The sequence below is a fragment of the Moschus berezovskii genome, chromosome 11 (genome assembly GCF_049115385.1).
Source record: "Moschus berezovskii isolate FMDL1 chromosome 11, NW_MosBer_1.0, whole genome shotgun sequence".
Taxonomy (NCBI): domain Eukaryota; kingdom Metazoa; phylum Chordata; class Mammalia; order Artiodactyla; family Moschidae; genus Moschus; species Moschus berezovskii.
Window position 1 is genome coordinate 9346649 of NC_142470.1, and position 24225 is coordinate 9370873.

Genomic DNA, 24225 nt, shown 5'->3' on the forward strand with positions numbered 1-24225 from the left:
AGAGACGCACAGGGATGCACCCAGGAGGGGATGCGCGAGTGTCCTCACCTGCACACAGACACAAGTCTGAGACTCCTGACCCCGTAGGAGTCTAGACAGCCCGCTGCACACCAGACACTGACCACCTGCAGACACCCAGCTTCCTGCACAACCGACCCACGGCCCCATCAGCAACACCTGCTGGCGCATGCGCACACACTGGTATGCCCCAAGGTACTCTAGGGAACCTCGAGACCTCAAGGAATATACTTGGAGAGCCAAATTCCTTGAGTCTCTGCCATCTCCACACCCCACCCGACCCCACCCTAACCACCATCTCCCCTGGATCCCAGGGCCACCATCTCCCCTGGATCCAGCCCCAAGCCCTCGTGATTCCTCAGGATTTGGCCTCAGCTTCATTCTCCCTGTTGCAGTCCCCCAAGTGATCTCACCCACCTTGTGCCTCGGTGACCAGCTACCTGGCTGTTGAACACCTGGATGCTCAGGTCTGGCCCCTTTGAGGCTCAGCCCTGCCCCTGACATCTCATAGATGCCCCAGAGACCATCAGCTCCCCGTGCCCCAGGTCAGAGTGCTCCAGGGACCCCGTCCCAGCGATCCAGTAACCTCAATGTTGCCTTCACTCCCCTCTCTCACAGAATCTCCAGGATCTGCTTCCTTCTTTCTCCCATTACCCCCCCTAGTCAGAGCCGTCATCATCTGTTGCCTAGGTGACCCATTGACTCCCATCTTTGTCCAGTCCATCTGACCTACTTGGATCCATCCTCCACTCAGCAGCAAGACCCTGGATGGTCTGGCTTTGCCTCTGGCCTCATTGCTTCTCCCCCAGCCCCAAATTTAGCTATTCTTGCAGTTTAGGAGAGTCACAAGATTCTGCCTGCACCTGAGGTATTTGCATAAGCTTGAAGAACTTGCAGACACTCCTCCTCCTCCTCACCCAGTCCCCCTACACCAGCTAACGTCCCATCTCAGTTTAATATGCAGTTTCTTCCAGGAAGCCTTCCATGATGCTCTGCCTTTCCAGTTGAGGTTGGGTACCCCTGTAACAAAGCTGAGCTCATGTCACACTGTCTACCTCTGGGAGGCAGGGACCAATGTCAGTTCTCAGCCTAGTGGCTGCACTTAGGGGCCCCTGTAGTGGTTGGTTGAGTGTGTTGGGGAAGGGATGATTGAGACGGGAGGGACACATTTGCTTCAAGGATGGTGATGGGTTGGGTTTGGGACAGGACAAGGATGGGGAGGTGACGATTATAGGATGGAACAAGGGAATGTGTTGGGCAAGACCAGGGACCCCAGGCTCTCCCTTCCTGATCTGCTGACCCTGGCGCCCATTGAGAAATCTGCTGGCGTCTCAGGCAGGACTGGCTCAGGCCCCGCACAGCCCATCCCCCCAAGGAGAGGCACCACAGGCGTGTACAGGCTGGTTTATTTACAAATATACTGATGCCTTGTCTTTTTCTGTTGTTTCCATTTTCTGCTTTCGTGGGAAGAGGCAGAAGGTGAGAGTGGAGGGCAGGGTGGGGGTGGTGATGTGGTAAACGCTAATAAATAATTTAACAATGACAAGTTATTAAATAAAATGTGTCTGGGGATGGCGGGTGGACAGTGAGAGTCTGTACAAGGAGAACAGGAATGGCCGGCGGCCCGGTCCCCACACCTGGCTGGGCTGGGCTCCCGCGGGACCCCGGTGGGGCAGCCACGACAGAGAGGCCCACTGGCAATGGCGCAGTCCAAGGGCCAGAGGTTCGAGGGTCCCTCCTGCTTCCCCAGCCCCCAGGCGGCGTGTCTGTGAATGTGGGTCTGTGAGCCTTCATGTGTGTCTGGCTGTGTGTGTGTGTGTGTGTGCGCATCTGTGAGCGTGGCCCTCCCCCTTCCCTGCAGGGCAGAGTGAGCCCCAGAGCTGCAGGTTCTCCCAGACGGGAGGTGAGAGTCTCACCCCAGGTGGTGCCCAGAGCTCAGGCTGGGGCTGGGCAGAGGTCAGCCAATTCTCCTTCCCCCGAGCCTCACTGCTAGGGCCTGCTCATCTGGACTTGGTGGACTCCCCACGTCACCACCTCCAGGAAGCCTCCCGAGATGTCCAGCCCACTGGCACTGGCCCCTTCTCTATGGGCTCTGCTGGGCCCGTGGCTGACCCTTAGAACCACTGTCCCTCTGTGTGGCCTCCCTGGAGGGCTCCATGGTGGAGGTGGTAACACTCCCTGTGTTACCAGGGGCAGATCCCTTCCTCCCTCTGAGCCTCAGCTTCCCCAAAGGGAAGCAGAATTCCACTTTCCTCTGACACTTCCCCCCCCGACCCCTCACTTTCTCCCTCTTCCTCCAGAGAACAGTCTGTTACGTCCCCCTTCCCCTGGCTTCCCACCCAGGCACCATGTGATGGTGGTCCCACATCACAGCAGGGGTGGGTTGGTCCTGGCCACTCACCTCCCCTGCCCCAGGTCAAGGCTGTGTTTTCCTACATGAAGTGGCCAGAATCCAGTCATCTCAACTCGCCGCAACCCCAGCAAGCCTGACTGGTCCCGTGTGCTTCTGCTGGGTAGCCTTCTCTGAGCCTCAGGTTCCTCATCTAAGAAATGGGTCCTCAACAATGTCTAGAAAGGCTTGGGAAAGAATGTGTATGTCTCTTCTCCCAGGAGGGAGGTCCTCAAAAGGGGCCCTATATCTTGTGCATCTGTGTCCCGACACCCAGTCCAGGTTTGGGCAGAGTGGTCATCAGATCCTGGGGCAAGCAAGCTGCAGTAGAGCGAAGGAGTTAACCTAAACTGGCTGATGGGGTTTCTCTGGCACAGGGAGCTGAGAACCCTCTGGCTTTGACAACCTGCAGGTCATCAGCACGTGTGTCCTGTACCAGCTCCTGGGAGAGGGCAGTGTCATGGCAGAGGCAGAGCCCAGGCTGGATTTGGGGTTTAATGTGGACCCAGCGGGGGGCAAGTCTACCAAGAGGAGTCACGTCCCCCACCCCAGAGGCCGTTCACCTGGCACAGAGGGTGAGGAGCTGGCATGGTGTCCCTATTCTCTGCTCCAGCTCTATTCCTGACTAGCTGAGAGGCCTGTCCCTGCCCTTCTCCTGGTCCAGTTTTCCAGCTGCTGAATAATGGGCAGACTAGTTGATCCATTCCTGAGGTTCCTTTCAACATAAAGAGTCTGGGAGAGAAAGGCCAGGTCTACTGGGCAGGGAGCATCTACCCCAGACCTGCTCCAAGTGCCCCCAGCATGACTTGACTATATGGGCCCAAGAGGAGAAGGGGGACCAACTCTCAAAAAGACAGAGTGGCTGCCTGTGGGACCAGTGGAGGCCCAGGACCAAGATGGCACAGAACCCGGGCGGGCTGAGGCTGCAGAAGGACGCGGGGCATCAGCTGAGACCCTGTGCAACTTTGTGGAACAAGAAGAGCCCGGAGGGGCCAGGCTGGCTGATGACAGTGGGGAGACTGGGTTATATCTGTTCTACATGTTTAGAGGGAAAGTGGGAGCCAGGCTGGGGGGTGGGGGGTGGGGTGGGGGAGGTACAATTTTCAAAGGAAGAGCTGGAAAAGGAAGGGCTTTTAAAAGGAAGCTGGAAAAGCCTGGCTTCAAGAAGCAAGGACAAAGGCTGAAAAGGGACAGAGGTGAGATCAGCAGAAGAGGCAGCTGAACTTGGGGCCCGATGAAGTAGTGAGCTCCTCGTCACTGGAGGTGTGCAAGGAGAGGCAGGAGCAGTTTGGGTGAGAGCCCAGCATTGGATGGAGTGTCAAGGGGGTGCTTCTGACATGCCTTCCCACCTGGAAGCTCTGCCGTGTGGCCTGATTCTGCGCCTCTGACTGCCCAGGCAGCCCCCATCTGAGCGGAGGCAAAGATAAACCTTCATCCATGTGCGCTGAGCTCACCTCCTCTGCCCTTCCTCCCGCCCCTCCTACTACTGTCAGAGGGGCTCCCTGCCCCCCGTCTGGCCTCCTTCCCCTTCCTGACATGGCACGGCTGACCCTCAGAGGCCTCTCCGTCTCTCTCAGCGTGCCTAGGTACCCAAGTGCACATCCGCATGGGTGTGCCTTGTAGCGTGTGCGTGTGCATGTGTGTCTCCATCCCTTTGAGTTGGCCTGGGCTCAACCTTCCCGCCCCTGGTGCCCCCGTGACTCCCCCGTCCCCAGAGGAGAGCTGTGGTGGGCTTGGCCCACGTGCCAGGCTCATCCCACTCCCGCCCCAGGCTCCAGGTAGAAGGGGTGATCCTAGGCTGGTGGGCCTGCCCCCAGAGGTGGGCACAGTGCAGGGCACAGGGTACACAGGCTTCTCACGCCATCGTCTGCGGCATGCACGATGTGGGGGGGGGGCCCTGCCTTGACCTAGGCCTGTGCACGGAGGTGGCCTGGACACAGAGGGGACATTTAAAAAAATAGAGAGAATTTAAGCTTCCCATAAAAGAGATGGGGAGGGGGAGGGAGGCGATGGAGGCCAAGGTGGGGCTGGGAGGCGAGTGGCTGTCCGAGAGTTCTGGGTCCCTGGGGGTGGCACGGTCTCTGGGGGCAGGACACAGTCCCTGCCCAGGCTGCGCCCATCTGCCTGTCTGGCTCTGCCCGGTGGGCACATTAGCCAGGCCCGGTTGGCCGAGGGGAGGGCACCGTATGGCTGTCTGCAGAGTCTGTGCGGGCGGTGGGGCTGGGGGTGGTGAGGCAGCATCTGCGGCCAGCAGTCCCCCACTCCAGGACCCTTGCCCAAGCGTCCGTGCCGCCCGGCTGGCTCTCAGGAGGCGAAGTAGGAACTCTGCATGGAGTAGAGCCTGTCGATGGGGTTCCCCACGCGGGCCTGCAGGGAGCCCACGTCTGAGGAGCCGAGGAAGCAGTCGCTGAGGCTGGTTAAGGAGGTATCGCTGTCGATGTCGTGGAAGATGGAGTCGTTGCCTGGAGGTGGGGGGGCGGCGGGCAGAGGGATGGGGGTCAGCACCGGGGGGTCCATGTGGGGGGCTCCTGGGGGCCCCACTGGCTGGAGGTGAGGGAGGGACAGGATGACTGCTGGCTGGTGGGGCCTGACCAGAGGGGTTGGGGGCTGCGGGTGGGAATCTCCAGGGCGCCCCCTTCCCGACAGGAGGAGGGAGGTGGTCTGTGTTGGAATGGCCTGCCAGGTCAGGCTGGGGGGCAGGGGCAGTGCTGGGCCATGAGGGTTGGGGCAGCTTACCATAGGGGTTCATGTGGTCACCTGGCATTTGGGGCGGCGTGAGGCCCTGCTGGAAGGGGTCGCTGCTGCCGTAGGGGCTCTGCTCCATGGCCACGATCTGCTGCTGCGGCGGGGCCAGCGGCGTGTAGGAGGCCATCATGCCCTCCATGCGGCTGGACAGGACCTCTGGGGGGAGACCACGCCCTTACCAACCGCCCAGGGCTATCCTGGCCTAAAGGGCACCTCACAGATGCACCCCAGGAGTCCCCCATGGCTTCCCGTCCCACACGACCTCCAGCCCGCTACCCAGTCCAGGCTCTCCGCTGCCATCCCTCTGATCTCCTCCTTCCCAGTCCCTCCCCTTGCTGAGGTTGCCCATGACCTTCCAGGGTAGCTGAGTCTCCATATCTGACCTGCCCCCACCAACCTGCCCCCCCCCCACACACACTCCAGCGCCTCTGGAAGAACTAGTTTATCCAAAGTCAGAGGCTTCCGGTAACAGCCAGTAATGACTCATGCCACATGGGTGTACTGAGTGCCCTGCACCCGCAGCATCAAGGTGGAGCCTGCACCTGGGTCAACAAGGCTCAGGGAAGGAGGGCTTCCTGGAGGAAGGGGCCTTCCACCTCCATGTAACTTCAAGAACCAGCAGAGGGTTTGACCAGCCTAGCCAGGAGCAGGATGCCAGGCTGAAGGGCAGCAAAGGCAGAGAAGGGAGAAACTGCCCAGTGGGAGCAGGGAGCCCAGTCCATGGGGCTGGACATGACAACAAGAGAAGGTCATGCCTGGGGAGAGAAGGTCATCCCTGGGGACCCGAGCTGAGTGGGGGGCAGGGTGTCCCCCAAGGCTGTAGGAAGCCGGTGGAGGGTCTTGGCTGTGGAGGGACTGTGGAGAAAGGCTGGGAGGGTGGAGGACAGAGGCAGGGCCCATCAAGAGGAGCCAGGTGGGCAAGGGGCTTGGGTCCCTATTAAGGTAGATGCAGGAAAGTCTAAGAGGGGCATGAGGAACCTGGGAGAAGAAATCATCGCCTGACTGGGTGACTGAGCAGATGCAGTGCTCGTGCAACAGGACAGGTCAGAGGTGACTCCCGGGTTTCTGGTGTGGGTGCCAGGGCGGGGGGGTGGCGGGGGCGGGGAGCAGCAGGGGGTGTTGTGTGCACGTGGCCTGGGAACAATGGCATGAAGTGCAGTGTGGGCTGTGATGAGCTCGAGGGGACCTGGAATGTTCCTGGGGAGACTGTGTCCGGGGGCAGCTAGGAACGCCGGAGCGCAGGACAGAGCGTAGGAGCGGGCTGAGGTGCCCACGGCCACGGCGGCAGCCCCTGAAGGCTGGGCTGTCTCAGGAGACGGGGCAGAGAGAGGACAGGGAGAGCTGGGCCGTGAGGCCACGCACAGCCCTGAAGCCCCGGGTCCAGCCTGGAACACTGGCCTGGCCTCAGAGTCCTGAGCTGCCCATCAGTGCCTTGGCATCTGCCTCAGGGCACTCGTCTCCCATGGGAGCGGACAGCAGCAGTCCCCACCCCAGTCCAGCGGTCTCGGGGAACATCTGGGCCACCTCTAAGGCCTAGAAGGCTCCACTGCAGTCCCGCTGGGGTCTGGGTGGCCAGCCCTGGTCCAAGATGTGGAAACAGCATTTGGGCAAAGCTCAGTCCACCCTGGACTCCTCAACACCCTGCAGACTTTCTCTGGAGATTTCTCTGCAGACTTCTGCTGAATTCTACGTGGGCAGGAGGATGTGTGGTTGTGTTAAAAGCACAGATTTAGGAGCCCGACAGGAACTTCCCTGGTGGTCCAATGGTAAAGAACCTGCCTGCCAATGCAGGAGACAATAAGAGACTCAGGTTCGATCCCTCGGTTGGGAAGATCCCCTGGAGGAGGGCATGGCAACCCACTCTAGTATTCTTGCCTGGAGAATCCCATGTACAGAGGAGTCTGGAGGGCTACAGTCCATGCGGTTGCCGAGTCAGACATGGCTGAGCAACTGAGCATGCAGGCAGAGGCCCTACACTCAGGGCCAAAGCCTAGCTTTGCCCTTTACTAGCTGAGTGATCCCCGTGAGTCCCTTAGTCTCCTGAGCCTCAGATGGGCGGTAACAATGCCCCTCCTCTCAGGGATCTGTGAGTTAAGTGAGACGGAAGCTGTTGAATGGTGAGGACCGTGCCTGGCACACAGACACGGTGAATGTGGAAATTCTGTCCCCACTCTGGGCCACCTCCCCCGCCATTTCTCCTCCTCCTGTGTCCCGTGGTCCCCACTGCCTGTCCGTTGATCTCAGCAGGTTCCCAGGCATCAGCTACCCCCAGGGCAGGAGAAATTTCCTGGGAGTCTCGCGACAGACTGAGCCCCACGCTGGGCCCCTGGCTCACCCTGGCCCAGCCGCTGGGAGTTCTGCTGCTCCTGCTGTTGTTGATGCCGCCGTGCCAACTTCTTCATCTGCAGGAGACACGGTGCATGCCAGCCCCGCCTCAGCCCCCACGCACTCCCGCCCCACCCTCATCAGGCTCCCGGTCTTCTGCCTGCCCGCCCTCTCCCTTGCCCAGCAGGGTGGCCGATGGCCGGTCCTCACCTTTGCTCTTTGGTTCTGAAACCAGACCTGGACCACGCGCACGCTGAGGCCTGTCTCCGCCGCCAGCGTCTCTCGGACCTGCCCAGAGAGAGGGAGATGGGTCAGGCCCGGGGGCGGGCAGGAGCTGGGAGGCGGCAGGTCCGGGGGGTTGGGCTGGGAGGTGCAGGGACGCCCAGGTCCCCGCAGGAGTCTGGAAAGGCAGCGGGTGTGGAGGTGTCAGCCCCCGCCCCACCCCGGCCGCCCCTCACCTTCCGGCAGGGCTTGGAGGAGACCTCGAAGGAGGCCTTGAAGGCTCTTCGCTGCTGCGTCGTGAGGATGGTCCGGGGCCGCTTGGGCCTCCGGGGGTCCTTCCCGTCGTCCCCGCTGCCCTTGCTCTGGCTGCCCTGTCCCTTGGCTGGCTTCATGTCCCCGTCCTCATCCTCGCTCTTCACTGTGGGGGACACGATGCGGCGGGTCAGCCCGCGTCCTCAGGAACCCGCTGCCTGCTGGGGTCCCGTCACCTCTGCCAACACCTGGCATGACTGCCCCGGGCCCCCAAGGTAAAGACCGCCCCCTTCCCTCGGCCCACAGCCCCCGCCTCGTCTCATCTCTCACCTCCTGCCCACCCACTGCCCCACCCAGCCCGGTGTGTTCCCTTCCTCAGCGAAGGGTCCTCGCGATCTTATCTCAGCCCCCTGGGGAGACCTGAACCAAAGCCACCAGACCTGCCCTGCTGACCAGACAGGCAGAGGAAGGCACCCTGGTGAGCAGGCACGGACATACGCTGCACACTCAGATGCGCACGCATTTAGACAGGCAGAGAGACAGGCCCACATGGGGACAGGTTCGGGCACTGCAGAAATACGCAGGTGCACACGTGTGACTGACACATGGAAGGAAGCAGAGCTAGGCCGACGCTCACAGGCAGCTGGTCTGCCTTCAGGCCCACGGCCCTCCTGATGAGAGGTGCGGGCAGCTGTGCTCAGTCTGGCCCTGGGCTTCCCCTGACCCAACCGGCCTGCACCCCGCCCTGGCCTGTGGCCTCCGGTCCCTGGGGGACCCCAGCCAAGCATGCCTGCCTTTGGGAAAACCAGTTCCCATGGCACTAGCCCAGCACCGGCCAGGCCTTGGGGCCCAGAAAGGAGGCTCCAAGGAGCTTCCAGGACTAAGGATTGACAAGCAAAGACATACAAGACACACTCTGGATGTTCTCACTCAGGTGTGTTCATGGCTGTGACGTGCGCATGTACTCACACACACATACACACAGATGCATGCTCTCAGGCAGGGACATACAAGCATGCACACGTCTGGACACACACACACCTGCATGCAGAAGCATGCATCTTCACCCAGCAACACCCATACCCACTTGCATGCCCGAGTTATGGGTCTCAGAGATGCCGGCCCCAGAGAGCAGAGCCTCCCCCACCCCCCATGCCTCCTGCTGCCCCCAGCCCATCTTCCTCCAAGCATGAGTCCCTGTGGAGGGGGGCCTCCCTCCGAGAACCCCTTCCTAGGCCTGGCAGGAATATGCCAATGGCACCTGGCTGCCCCCAGCTCTCCCTCAGGAGCCCAGGCAGCCTGGCCACTACGATGCCCTGCCCAGGGGCAGGCAGAGGGATAGATGCATAGGCAGTTCATAACCCCCTCCAAGGGCTCCGGCAGGACACGGCTCCTTTGTATGGGCAGGTCCTCTGACCATGGGCCCCAGGTTCCCCACAAGGGCCTGGCAGGCCAGGGCACCTCCTCCCCACGCCCCCTGCTCCAGTCTGTCTGCCACCTCCAGGAATGACCAGGTGCCGGCCTGCTTCCTGACTTCTTCCTCTTTAATAACTTGTCCCTGGTTGGCCCTGCCCTTCCTGCCAGGAGAGCTCCAAATGGCCAGTCTTTGCGGGGCTGGAGTAGGATGGAGAGGAGCCTTCACCCCAGGAAATGGAGGCTTTCCCTCCACCACCGAGGACCCGAGTCCCCCCACTGCTGAAGCTTTAGGGGGGCGTGATGGAGACAGGATGCATCAGATCAGATGCCTGCAGACTCGGTGCTGGGAGAGACCCCTGTGAGGTGGGGCTGCGGTGGGGTCACAGCAAGGGAAAGGGGGGCTGCTGGGCCAGAGAGCAGGGGGCATGCATTCGTGTGTGTGCAAACTACAGTACCTGTGGGCACCTGGATGAACGTGTAGCCCGATGCTTATCGTGCAAGTGTGCTAGGGCATGTGTACACATGTGTGTTTGCATGGGGGTGGGCTTTGGCATGCTTGGGCATGTAAGCACATGTCTACACGTGGACACGTGGCTGTGTTTCTACATTCCTGGGCGTAGGTCTCCACACACACATTTCATGTGCTTGTGCGTGTGCATGTATGATCACACGCACCTAGACCTGTGCGTGATCGTGTCCAGGTGCGTTTGTGGGCCTGTGGGGCCATGCACACGTGAACACCTCCGTGTGTGTGTGCACTGGCTGTGGGTGTGGGTGCAGCGTCTGTGTGGGGTACAGGTCCCAGGGTCCAGAGCGGGTTTCTCCTGCAGGGCGACCCTCCGCGGCGTGCTTGCCAAGGCCCCCACCCGCCACCCGCCCCGGCTCCAGCCGCAGCTCACCGGAGTCGGACTCGTCGGGGCTGACGGAGCTGAGCAGATCCTTCTCCTTCTCGTAGTCACCCTTGCACAGCAGCTGGCCCTCCTTGAGCACAAACTCATCACCCTTGCGTAGCTGCCGCTCACACACGCAGCAGCAGAAGCAGCCCAGGTGGTACACGCACTCTAGCGCCCGCATCACGAACTCGGTGGGGGCGATCTTCTCCATGCAGCCGCTGCACTTGGCCGCGAAGAGCCTGTGGGTGCACAGGAGCGGGGCAGGTTGGCTGGGCTCAGGGGTCCCTCCCAGAGGCACTGCCCACAGAGCACCTCTTCCCCCTGCCACCCGGAACCCCCCGGCCCAAGTGGGAGAGGCCCTCCCTGGGCACAGAGCCCGACAGTGGGAGCCCTACCCCTTGGCTGGCAGGGCCCCTGACGACCCCAAGATGGGCGCTGGGCATCCTGCCCAGAGATGTCAGCTCAAGAGCCTGCCCGCTCGGAGGCACAGCGGCCACTAGAGGGCAGAGTGCAGGGCCAGCCTCCACCTTCCCTGAGAGCCGGGTGGGCCCTGCCCTGAGTGGAAGGACCGGCAGCCCACAGGTCCCATCCGCCCGCCCTCCAGCACCTGTGCTCCTCCTCCTTGGCGCTGCCTCTCCCCCACATCCAAGTGATCCCCAGTCTTGCCCAACCCCTCACCCAGCCTGGCTCCCTCCCCTCCTGCCTGAGGGGCTGGCCCAGTGTCCTCCCTGGTTCATCGCCTCTCCAACCCTTTGACTCACCCTCCAGGATGAGAACCAGAGGGGTCTGTCCAAAGCACACACGCGATCACGCTGCTGCCCTGCCCCAGGCTCATCCATGGCTCCCTCGTGCCCTCAGGAGAACCTCCAAGTTCCTGAGTTTGGCCCTCAGGCCCTTCACAGTCCCGCTTCCCTTCTCACTCCTCTACTCCCGGAGGCTGCAGGCCTACGGAACAGCCTGAGGCCCTTCAGGGCGCCATCACCGCGGCCCTCTGTCATGCTCTTCCTCTGGCCCTTGCCTCGAACACACCTGTTTATTTCTCATTTCAGCCTAGGAATCTCGCCCGTGAACAGACAGTCACAGGACACATGTGCAGTATCAGCCGCTCTTCTAAGCACTCCGTGTACAGAAGTGCATTTCATCCATCCTTGCAACAACCCTACGAGGCAGGAAATATTAATCCCATTTTAGAGATAAGAAAACTGAGGTGCTGGGAGGCAGGCACGTGCTCAGGGTCACGTGGCTAGTAAATGATGGAGCCGGCTCTGCATCATCTGGGGCCTGATCTGGTCCCTCCGTGACAGAGGATCCATCTTTCATCTCGGGAGACAATGCTGGGGGTGGGGGTGGGGTGGGTGTGAGCAGGGCCCCGCCCCAGCCTGCACCTACTGACCGCTCCTCCAGTCTCCCCATCCCTGTCACGTGCCCTGCTCTGTGGGAACTCAGCCTCAACAACACTTTGATGGAAAAATTTATGAAGAATCAAATTATTGCTGCTGGGAGGGAATTAAAACCATTTTTCATTCCCCGCGTCCCCGGGCCACGTCTGCGGGCGCCACCTTGGGAGCACTGCGCGCATCCCATCCCTCTTTATGGCCCGCCTTCACAGGCACAGATTACAGCTGCAATTCTCTACTAATCGGTTCTGGAACAGAAACGGCCATAAATGTGAGGCTCTCGGCCTGCCTCCGTTCCCGGGGCTGCCATCCACGCCACCCACGGTGAGCGGGTGGGACACAGTGGGCAGGGCCAATCCCAGCTCTGCCTGCTGCCCTGGCACCAGCCAGGGCACTCAAACTGGGGACACCCCAGCAACCCCTGCCAGCCACCTCTAGTCTACCCAGCAGGCTCCTACTCATCCTGCAATGCCCAACTCCAATACCACCTCCTCTGGGAAGCCTTCTTTGATGCCCCAGTCTGGGGGACGTGGCCTCCTCTATGCTCACCTCAGGCCTTGGTTCCCTGTACTGTGAAACAGGGATGTCAACAGGACTTTCCTCAAAGGCTGTTGTCAGGACTCAATGGGACTTAGCATTTAACTTAATGAATGAGTCCCGCATCAGAGTGATGGCACATGGCCCTGTCAGCTCCCAGTTCCACGGAGATCCACCTGATCCACCAGGAGGCCTCAGTGTCTGCAAAGCCCGTAAGTGAAGGCTTGGCTCAGGCAGGCAGGACCCCACTTGCCCACACAGCGCATGGCTTCACCAGGGGAGTATGAGCCGAAGTCAGCTCCAATTTGGCCCTCTGGCTGGAGACCTTTGCTCAGGGTGCAACCCACCCAGTGTCCATGGTGCCCTAAGCAGAGGGCCCTAGGAACCGGGCTGGCCCTCCGGTTCTGCCAAGGGGCTAGGGAAGAAGCCAGGTTCGCAGAACCTGCTGCTCTGGCATGGGGGACACTTCTGCCCTGTCTGTCCTCCTCCCCACACTCTACCTCCTGACCTAGGGGCCCAATGAAGGGCTGCAGCCTGGTCTCTGTGGCCCATGGGCAGATAAGCGCTGGGGCATCTCTGGGTCCACCTGGCAGGGCTGGGGCTCCAGGCCAAGTTGGCACGCCTTGGGTGGTTCCCAGAGAAGAAGCCCTCTGAGTCTAGGGGAGGGGGTGGCGGTGGTGGTTGGGGGGTTGACCTGCATTTGCAGGCGCTGCCACCACGCAGGCTCCGTTCAGAACAGCCGCGATAATGCCTTGGCAGCGGGGGGCCGATTGCCGTTTTCTCCAAACTCATCAACACGATCTATTATTAATGCTTCTCCGAAGGCTTGGTGCGCCGTTACGGAGGCAGCGCCAGCCGCTCGGGGCATCATCTGCTATCTAGATTGCAAAACCTCGGGAAATAAAACAAACCGTGCACACTTTGTAAACGGAATGGGCCATCCGTTTGGTCTCCAAGCATCCTTCCACCCAATAAAACATCGGGGGGGATGCATGAAATACTTGCTCCCAATTATGGGGCTGCCTTTGTCTACCACGCCAGGGTGAGAGCTACAAACGGCGTGTGTGGGAGGGGTTCGGGTGCCTGCGGGAGCCCCTCCTTTCTGTGAGCCCCTACTCCCTCCCTGAATCCCACCACACAGGGTCGGTGGAACCAGCCATTGAGAAGCAGCCCCAAGCAGAGGCGGGTGGCAATGGAATCAGATGGACTCAGGTTCAATGCCTGTTTCTGCTGCTTGCTGGCTTGTAAGTGAGAAGGTCATTTCCTTCCTCTAAGCTCGCTTATCTGTATAATGGGCTCAACCACGCTGCCGGTTTCTCAGTGTGAAAATGCGCTGAGTTGTCAGGTTAAAGCTGTGAGCACAAAGGGAGTGATGCGGGGCTGGGGAAGCCTCTCTGTGAACACTGCCTGGAAGCTGCAAATATTGACCGGAGACGCAGAATGGCTAGGGCTGAAAAGCTCCACTCCTCCCTTCCCCTCCCGCCCCAAAGCCTGGCATGAGGGGCCCCGAAAGCAACAAGGGCCGTGGGTTTGGAGCCCTGGACCTGCTCTCCCTCCCTCCCAGCTCTGGGACCTTGGGCAAGTCTGAACCTCATTCACTTCCCTCCTCTGTAAGAGCACTGGGCTTGGGGACTCCAGATGGGTGTGCTTCTGCTTCCCACACGGGCTGGGAAGCCTGGATGCAGCAGGTCCTGGGGTCAGAGATGGAGGGCGCTGTGGGGCGGCTCTGAAGTTCTGGCCAAGGCAAAGTTACCTGTGGCTTCCCCTCTAACGGTTGTGCCCTCTTGGTGCCAATCTGCCTGTCCTGGCCCCTCCCCCAATCCAGAAGCTCCAAAGCTAGACAAAGACTCGTGAAAGACTCGTGGCCACATCACTTGCTGCCAACCCATGCGACCCTCTTCCCCATTTCCCAGTAAACCACCTACCCTTTCCACACGTTGTCCCTACAGCCTAGAAGGTCATTCCCCCCTACTCCCAGCCTTTGGCTGGCAAACACCTGCTAATTTGGAAGGATTTAGCTTGGGCATCCCTTCCTCCCAAAGCCCCCTCCTCCCTTCCAGTCGCAGACACACTTCATGCATTTCCAGGTGCACCTGCCCCAGGGCCACCTCTGTGTCTTAAGCACTGAGCCCAAGTCCCCGCACACACTAAAGGTGAGCAGCGAATATCTCCTGAATGACTTCCGAACCAGCCAATAGAGTGCCGTTTAGCCTGTGAGGCAGGGCAAGCTGGTCTGTGGGAGCCCCACCCACCTGCCCTGGGGAGGCAGGGCCCCCTGGGAGGGGAGCTGTGTGGGGAGGTGGGGGTGCTGAACCGGGTAGCCTGGTGTTTCCTCCTGTCTCCATAACTTTTCCCTGTGTGACTTTAGTTAAGACATTTTAACCTCTCTGAGCCTCAGTTTCTTCATCTGTAAAATGCGAATGATGGTACCCACCCATGGGGTTGCTGGGAGGGCTAAACCCATGTAAAGTTCTCAGCCCTCTGCTGGCACTAAAAGGCATTCCACAACAGCTGGTGTCTGCCTTTCTCCTGTTCAGTGTGAGTCCAACATGCTTTCCTGGATTACCCTCGCCGGGATCTCCCAGGAGTCCCTGGGAGCAGGATTCCTGACACAGATCCTAACCACGCTCCCTCTCATCTCCATCTTGGGTTCTGGATCCTTCCTTCCACCTTCTGTCTGGAGGCTGGACAGAGCACTCCTGGCTCAATTATCTGGCTGTCTCATTAGTGTCATTGATCTCAATTAACATCTAGCTGCATCACCCCATTAAGTCCTCACAGAACCCTAAAAGGAAGACACTGTTTCCATGTCTGTTTCACAGATGAGCACAGGAAGATGCAGAGGGCAGGTTCAAAGTCACATGGCAGCATCACCATATACTCCTTCTTTGCTCTGTGCATCCAAATGTTTCCATTCATCAATTACCTGGCCCTTTGCCATGCCCACATCTGTCTGCCCTCAAGGCTCTGAACACTCCAAGTTTTTATCACTTGACATAAGCCCAGCACCTTGTAGGTGTGGCTGGGAGTGTGCATGTGTGTGTGCTAAGTCACTTACTTGTGTCTGACCCTGTGCTCCCATATAGACTGGAGCCCTCCAGGCTCCTCTGTCCATGGGATTCTCCAGGCAAGGTGGCTGGGTGGGTTTTCCTTAAACCAAACTGAATATCTCCCCCTGCAGCAAACACATCCCCTTCCCCCAAGATCATCTGTAATTGCAGAGTAAGAACCTCCCCTTTTCAGGATGTCCTTCCCTTAGAGTGTCCCAGGCTAGGACAAGACATCTCCGTCTCCTCTGAGTTTTCATTGGTTTATTTGTTTAATGCTCAGTGTATTAAAGTCATAAAGCTAATAAACAAAACTCAAAAAACCATTTTTTTCGGGAGCACGTGAACATGGATTACAAATCTGATTTGTTAATTTCTCTTAAACCATTGATGGACTTTCCTGATGGCTCAGACGATAAAGAATCTGCCTGCAATGCAGGAGACTGGGGTTTGATCCCTGGGTCAGGAAGATCCCCTGGAGAAGGGAATGGCAACCCACTTCAATATTCTTGCCTAGAGAATCTCATGGACAGAGGAGCCTGGCGGGCTATGGTCCCTAGAGTCAGAAAGAGTCGGACACGACTGAGCGACTAACACTTTCAAACCATTGATACCTGCATTGATGCATGCAACACAGGTGATTCTTTCACCTCTCATTAAACTGCTTCCCTAATGTCCAGGGTCCCTGCGGCCTCTCCTCATGGGTCTTCATCCCCAGATCTTGGAGGCCACACAGCATGCACTAGGCTTGGAATCCTGGTGCTGTCATTTCCCCACACTGGAATCCCACAAGTCCCTTCTCTCTGAGCCTCAGTGACCCCACCTGTCCAGCGGGGTCACAGCCGGGCACACGAGAAAGGCTTGATAAGTGCAGATCACGGTCACTGTCATCATCTACCCAGGCCTTTCCAGCACCAGTTCACTCTCCTTGCTGAGAAGAAGGTCCTCTGCCTCCTCACTATACTGCCATTCCCGGACTCCCATCACTGCACTTTACAGTTTATGTAGCCCCTCGCTGGGTTCTCAGTCCGGGAGCTCCCAACAGTTTTCGGAGAAGCCCGAAGATCTAATCATGGCATTCAAGGCCCCACGCTACCCTGCCATACCTGGCCTTCGGTGCTCTGCTCTAGCTGCCACGCTTCTCATTGTTCCCTGAATGCAACAAGTCCCTTCTGGCCTCCTTGGCACCTAAAATTCCATCTGACTCTATGACCTGTTTTCTCAAACCTTTCCCTTTTTTTTTTTGTTGAACTTATCTTCAGTCTTCAGGACACAATTCAAAGCGTCACCTCCTCTCTGAAGCCTTCCCTGATGCCTCCAGATCCAGATATCTGTGTGTCTGATATCTGTCTTAGAAAGAGGGAATTAATTCAATCCCCTACCCTTTGCTCCGGCATTGAGTTGGTGGTTAGTGACTATTTGTCGAGTGGATGAACAACCCTGGGAGAAATGAAATGGGCAGTCATTTCAAGGGAATAACAGAAGGACAAGAGAATATTGGACACTCTGCTTTTGGGGGAGTCTGAGAACACTACCAGCTAACAAGAGAAGTTGAATTTGTCCTCGTGTGCCCCCTTCACAACCACAAAACGTGGAGTCCAGTGTCCCAATTTTTTATTAACACAGTTCTCTACATGCCTCCCGTTAGGCTGGGAGTCTTGCAGTAACACCTCCTACCCCTGCATGGCACCTTCATCCATGGTACACAGGGATTGGTATAAAATGGCTTCTCTGACCTTCAAGTGATTGGGCCAGGCCTGGACATCTGACTCAAGGTGGGCCAACTGGACCCTCTGTCCTGTGTCTCATCCTTCTGCTCATTCAAGGGTCCTTTTCATCCCTCACCCCCAATCCTCAGCCTGGTCCTCAGAGGTGTGGATTTCCATGACTCCAACACCAGTTATGCGGCCTTGAGTCATTGACGTTCCTTCTTTGAGCCTCAGTTTCCTCTTCTGTAAAATGGGGGTGTTGATCCCCCCATCTCCTGGTGATGTGAGAGGGCTAAGCCCAGAGGGTGTCTCAGGAGGTGTGGCCCTCTCTCCCCAGGCTACGTCTCATGCGGTGCCCAAGGCAGTTCCGGAACCTTCTCTTCTGCCCTTCAACTTCAGTCTGAAGCCCCCAGCACATAGTTGGGTCTGAGTTCTTCCTGAGTATGTGCTTCCATGAGACCCTCACCCAGGGTCACACTGGGGAGCAGGCAGCTTTTGAACCTGGTTTCCCTTAGAGCAAGGGTCCCCAGCCTCCGGATCTAATGCCTGATGATCTCAGGTGGAGCTGATGTAGTAATTCTACAAATAAAGGGCACAATACATGTAAAGCACTTTAATCATCCTGAAACCTCCCCTACCAGCCCCTGCCTCGATCTGCGGAAGAACTGTCTTCCATGAAACCGGTCCGTGGTGCCATAAAGGTCGGGGACCACTGCATTAGGGCCTCTCCAGGCCCAAGTCCTACAGTCCTTGGAAGCAGTCCCTCCCTGGGGACCATAAGGCTTGGCGCTTGGAACTGAAACCCCTCTGTCCCCACCTTCACGGATTCACCCCACACACGCCCAAGCAGGCTGACTGTGCCAGGCTTGTGCAAGACACTTGGGAAACAGAGTCAGACCAAATCTCCACCGGTGGGAGCTGGTAGAATGCGACATGTGCTTTGATGGGGTACACTCAGCAGGCTGGGGCGGGGCATAGAAAGGCATGCTAGCCAATCTGGAGGAGAGCTGGGGACTTCCTGGAAAAGGTGACACGACAGTTAAAAGAACCCGGTCCTAGAGGCAGAAGGAACGCTCTGAAGAGTCTCAGTCCCAGCTCTGCCTGACCTTGGGGCTCGCCACCTCTCCTGTCTGAAACTGTTTTCCAGTTTGAAAGCTGGGATCACAGCCCCTGCCTCACAGGCGATCATGACTGCATGTTGGCCCCTCGGTGCTACACCTCTGCAGGCTGGTGTAGGACCCTAGGTGGACCCGCCACAGAGCACCAGGACAGGCCCCAGGTGCTGAGTGCTCAGTAGGTGACTCCTGTCAGAATGGCTCCTGGTGGGGTCCGTCAGGGGTGAGCTGGTGTTCACAGAAGCAGAGGGGACAAGACCCTGGACACTCTCGGGGGCCGCCTGCAGCTGCTGGAGGCTGCCCCGCCCTCGGAGGAGCTGATGGGGTGAGAGCAGGCAGAAGGAGCTGCCTGGCCGCCTCCCTCCCCGACTTGTTGACATCTCCCCCACGTGCCTGCCGCGTCCTTATCATTCCGGGCGTAGCTGTTTTTTATTTTGAGACAAAAAGGGGCCTGTTGATGGGGATCCAACTCAAACCAGCTGCAAACATCTGCTTTGATGCGGCGGCGGCGGCGGGCCAGGCGGGCGGCGGCGGGAGCCGCAGGCGGGGGCCCCGGTGCGCGCGTCAATCACGCGGCTGGAATGCTTGGCGGGGCCGGGAGCTGGGACCGGCGGCGGCGGCGGCGCGCGGGCCTCTCCGCAGCCTCGCCGCGCCGGGGCCGGGCCTGCCGCGAGGGCTGCCCCGGCGCTTCCTGCGGGCGCACAGACCCAGCTGTGCGGGGCCGCCGGCTCCACGGCCCTTTGATCCCGGCCCGGGGCGCTGTGGGGAGCCCGCAGCCCGGGGCTGGAGGTCAGGGGCCAGGGGCAGGGAAGGATGGGTCCAGCTGGGAGCCCGGGGTACCATCCGGGGGCCAGCCCGGCCGGGCCGGCACACATTCGGTGACTCCACACACATTTATTTGGCACCTACTACGTGCCAGGCACTGTCTGGAGGCTGGGGTAGCAGTGAGTCAAAGGGGTGGTCTCTCCCAATCATCCACCCCCCCCGCCCCGCCCCCAGCTTCCAATTTAGAGTGAGGGGACAGACAGGAGACACCTCTCTAGCACAGTACAACAAATAGTGACAATGCTGAATCACAATGAAGCAAAGAAAAGCGAAGGCGGTGGCCAGGGGGGTTCGCAAGAACAGTCTCAGGCCTTACTGACTTCTCTGGGGGAAAGAGTTCCCAACAGAGGGAATAGCAAGTGCAAAGGTCCTGAGGCCTGAGTGTACCTGAGGTGTTGGAGAGAAGGCAAGGAGGTGATATGGCTGGAGAGGTGAGCAACAGGGCAAGGGCTAGAAGGGGCAGAAACATTGGGGGTGGGGGGAAGGGCAAGTCACCTGGTGTGTTGGAGACAGGGTCCTGAGCAGAGAGGGGCTGTGATCTGATCTGCATTTTAACCAGTGTCCTCAGACAGCTGTGTGGGGGCCCAGAGATGCTTTGGGAGTTCATCGCAATAATCCAGGCAAAAGATGGTGTCGACTGCGACCAGGGAAGGTGCTGAGAAGCCGCCCTCGCCGGGATGCATTTTGAAGGGAGACAGGGACACGAGAGGACGTGAGAAAAAGGACAGAGGCATGGGCGAGCCCAAGATCAGGGGCCTGAGCAACCAGAGGATGGAGTTGCCACTGAATGAAACGGAGGCCGGGGCAGGCTTGGGGAGGGCAGCATCAGGAGTGCGGCTCTGGACCTGTTAGCCCTGAGCTGCCTTCTGAGCGCCATGTGGACGTGTCCAGAGGGCAGCGGCCTGAGTGAATCTAGAGTTCAGACAGAGATCCAGGCTGCAGATGCTGTGTGGGAGCTCCCAGTATAGACACACACACACACACACTCTCAGCACCTGATAACTAGTCTCTCACTTCTGGGGCTCTGGCTCCTGGGGGACTAGGGGCAAGCCCCAGGAATTTTTTTTTCCATTTGGGGACACTGGGGCTTCTCTGGGGACCAGATCTGTCTTGGTGACATCAGGGAGAGACAGTCAGTGGTGCAGGGCAGGTGGAAGGTGAAGCATCATGTCCTTCTGACCATGGCCCCCCACCCGCCCCCACATGCTTGCCCCCCAGGCCAGGCCTTTGGTTGACGCCCTCTCCTCTCTCGTCTGCCCTTCACTGGCACATCCCATTCATCTGATGGCTCATTTATTCACTCACCCACCAAACATTCACTGAGCACCTACTCTGAGCCAGGCCAAATGCCTTATCCTCCACCTGCTCATCAAACCCCTCTGAGCTGATCCCATGTTGCCTTCCCCCATTCTCACTGAGTCACCAGCTCCTGGCTGCCAAGCCCAGCGGCCATTATTACTGTTATTATTCCCTGCTAAGATTTATTAAGTGTTTTCCTACATCCTAGGCCCTGTGCCTTATTTGCACACAGACTCCTCCCCCATAAGACCCCTAGACACAGGCTCTGCCACTCTTTTCACAAGAGAGGAAAGTGGTGCTTGGAGAGGGCACCACCACCTCTCAGAACTGGCAGAACTGCGTTCAAGCTGGGAAGACGGGCTCCCTGCTTGATTCCTGGGCCTCCCTGTGCTCGAGGCCCTCTCTTGCCTCAGCCTCATCCTCCCTGCCCGCCACTGCACTAGCTCCATCAGCTCAGAGCTGTGGGCCCGTGACCTGGGCTGGGCCTGGGGGAGCCAAAGGTCCAGAGGTGAGGGCCCGACAACACAGGTGCAAGATGAGAAGTCCCACCCCATGGGATGGAGGGGCCTTTTGGATTTCTCTCCAGGGTCCCGTGTGGCCAGAACAGGCTGGGCTCAAGGCTGCGTGCCTGGAAAGGGCTGAGTGATCCCGGACAGGGCCTGAGGAGGTGTAAGGTCAGCGGGGTGGGGGGCAGGACCGGGGCGCTGTCCTCCTGGAGGAGGGGGTTACAAACCGTGCAAAAGACTGACTGGGGCAAGTGCAGGCTGGGATGGCAGCAGGGCTGCATCTGATTCGAGTCTGGGCTCTGCAGGCGGTGGCCGAGGAGCGGAGAGGCCACTCTGAGATGGAGCGGTTGAATACACGCAAAGGCAAGAAGAAAACGGAGACCATTTTCAGGGTTAGGGAGACAGGGGGTCAGAAAGATTGCAGCATAGGTGAGGAAGGAGAAGGGTCAAACCAGAGGCCTTAGATGTTGGGCTAAAGAAGAGAGAGGCCAGGTTTCTTTTGTTTCCATCTACTCGTCCTTCTACCTAGCCATCCACCCACCCACTCACATAGCCTCTCAGCCAGTTATCCCTCTAGCCACCCATCCCCCACCCATCCCCCCTCTCAACCATCCGTCCATTCATCCATCCGTCTGTCCACCCACACACATCCGCGCACCCATGCACACATCCATCCACCTTCTGTGCTATCCGCCCATTTCCCATCCATCCAACCATACACACACATCCATCCATCCATCCACGCTGTGCCAAAACCTATGTCACGATTCCTCCTCTTGAAAGCAGAAACTGCCTTTTAAGGCTTTACTGTAAGGCTTCTTGATGCTGTAGTGAAAGTCGCTCAATCGTGCCTGACTCTTTGCAACCCCATGTACTACACAGTCCATGGAATTTTCCAGGCCAGAATACAGGAGTGGGTAGCCATTCCCTTCTCCGGGGGATCTTCCCAACCCAGGGATTGAACTCAGGTCTCCCACATTGCAGGCGGATTCTTTACCAGCTGAGCCAGAAGGGAAGCCAGTTGATTCTGTAAGCATTTACCAAATACCCACGAAGAGCAAGCACCATGCTAGGGAATTTCACTTCCTCTCAGTGGGCTCCTGGTGTAATGGGGGACAGGGTATTCCAGGGGAAAGGGGGTCTCGGAAGGAGAAATCACAGATACCAGTGGAGAGCCTCACAGCTGGCCACGCTGACAGTCTGGCCCCGTCATTCGGACCCCAAGGATTTGGACTCTCTATACACAGACCACAGCATTTTAATTAGGGTTATAACAACATTGATAAACTTCCTTTGAGCAAGTGTTTTCCGGAACAAACTCCATTAAGGCAATTTAATTTTTTGAACAATTTTCTTTCTAGTGCAGTTAAATAATTTACAACTTTTTCCATTTCCATTTTTATTTTACTAAAATTATTTTCATTGAGATAAATTATTTCCCATGAAAAAATTTTAATAATGGTTTTCTCCATTGTCAGCTTTGTGCTTGTATTATATCCTACTGATGATCAGGATTTGACTCTTCGGTTAATTTGTAGCCAGTGACATATTTTTACCACGGGTTGTTTCCCTGATGTCAGTTGTATTTTGTACTGCCTAATTTACCAAGTTAAATTTCCCCCCAGGCTCAGGTAGGGTGGTTTTTAATGTTAGCAACAAAACTTACAAAGTTTATCACCACAGATTTTTACCAGGCAGCCAATGAAAACCTGCTCAGGGTCAAAACCATGGGTCAAGGCAGCCTTGTGGTGTCATAGGAGGGGTGTCATCCCAGCGTCAGCTGGGATCCCACAGACTAAGGGCTCTCTTTCTCTCTCAAAGACCAGGACCCCTCCCCTGACCCCTCCCTCTCCCACTTAAACTCCCAGGCTCTGAGGGCTATCTCTCTATACACTGAACCTAAGTCTGAGTTTATCAAAACAGCCCTTAATCAAGCTGGTACCCAGTATCCCACTACTCAGCACAGGCCTCCAGGGGCAAGAAGAGCCATCTCCTCCCTTTTCCCTAGCCTGTATGCCTCCTGATGCAACCACAGAGAACACTTAGTTCAATCACCGGGAGCCTCACTGCCCAGTCTCCTGAGAGCTGGACCGAGTCCCCTCCTACTCCTCTGTATCTCTCACACACACCTGTGCGCTCCTGCTGTCCAGTTTCTGAACCACACCCTGGCATCTGTTCCCACTGTCACTTTCAGGAACCAGGGCACCCTGTGCTCAGAGCTGCATGCGTAGGGGCCTCCCCAGTGCCTCCGGACCCCTCCTCAGGGTGGAAGTCCCTTCCATAGGTTGACCCAGCTGGTTGGGCAGAGCGAGGGCTCCATGCCAGGTGAGCCTGGCTAGCAACCACCCCTGCCCTCCTGGGAGCTAAGGCCCCAGCATTTGGGAGCCAGAGACCTGCTCTCAGCCAGCGGCCCGGCTGGATTCTGCAGGGACACGGCCACAGGGCGTGGGCAGAACGGGTCCGGGGCTGAAGGGCTTGAGGGGCCTGAGAAGTGGGTGGAAGGAGCGGACCGGGGAGGGGGCATCGGGGGGAGGTCGGAGGGGATTTTTTTCTGGGGGAGGCGGCCCTCGGGGGTGTGGGTGGCGTTCATTCCCTCCGCTCAGCCCGGGCCCCTCGCTGGGGAGGAAGAAGAGGCTGTCGGAGACCGCCTCCGCTCCCGGGGCTCGGCGCTCGCTCGGGCGCCGCCGGCCGGTCAGGGCCCCGGTCCCCGCCGCGCACCGCGCACCGCGCTCCGGCCCCGCCGCCCGGCCGCCCGTTTAGTGGGTAACTGATCGCCCCGCGCCCCGCCCCGGCCGCGCGCCGCCCGCCCCAGCCGCTTAATCACCGCCCGCCCGGCCGCATTAGCATAGTAATGGCCTTTAAATTGAGCCTCTTTGTTTTTTAATTAAGCTCCCAGCAGGTACAGAGAAGAGCGATTATTGAGGAAGCTGCCAGCGCTAATCGCCCGCAGTCATTTGACAATTAAAAAGCACCGGGCTTTAACCCTTTCCCCGCGCCCTCAGCCGTTCCCTCGGCATTTATCGAGCGCCGACTGTGTGCACGCCTTCCCCTTGGGGGTCTGTGGGCCCCGCCCCTAGAACTACAGACGGACCCCCGCCCACGTCTGCATGTAGCTAAGGGCTAGTAAACTGAGGCCCAAAGAGGGCAGGTTATCTGGGCCAACACACACAGCTCAGCCTGGGCACTGGCAAATCGGGTGCTGGACAGAGAATTCGGCTGCCCGGGTTTTGCGCCGGCAATGAATGCCCTCTTTGGTACACGGGCACCTTGTCAGTCGGGCGGAAATCCTCCTGCTTTAAGGCCCAGGTGGGGCACCTACCAACTCCACGGCAACAGCCCTGGCTTTGGCAATTTGCTTTTTTGTTGGAGTGTACCTGCTTTACAATGTTGCATTAGTCTCTGCTGTGCAAGGAAGGAAATCAGCTATCTGTTAGTTGTTCAGTCGTTTCCGACTCTTTGATGACCCCATGGACTGCTTCCTCTGTCCACGGGATTCTCCAGGCAAGAATACTGGAGTGGGTGGCCATTCC

The 24225-nt window shown here is 58.5% G+C and overlaps 1 protein-coding gene across 2 annotated transcripts in view; it reads right to left on the reverse strand.

The window, feature by feature from the left end:
• Window positions 1-1160: 1160 nt before the first annotated feature.
• LMX1B (LIM homeobox transcription factor 1 beta) overlaps window positions 1161-24225 on the reverse strand; it is an 88441-nt gene continuing 65376 nt past the window's right edge. Inside the window, exons 3-8 of one of the 2 annotated variants that reach the window (XM_055400303.2) lie at window positions 10267-10499; window positions 7936-8117; window positions 7688-7765; window positions 7488-7554; window positions 5165-5308; window positions 1161-4869 (exon numbers count right to left, since the gene is read on the reverse strand). In XM_055400303.2, coding sequence (XP_055256278.1) covers window positions 4712-4869; window positions 5165-5308; window positions 7488-7554; window positions 7688-7765; window positions 7936-8117; window positions 10267-10499 — 862 coding nt within the window. In that variant the 3' untranslated portion in view covers window positions 1161-4711. Of the gene's footprint in view, window positions 4870-5143; window positions 5309-7487; window positions 7555-7687; window positions 7766-7935; window positions 8118-10266; window positions 10500-24225 lie in introns of both variants that reach the window. The other variant, XM_055400302.2, reaches the window with a different exon arrangement.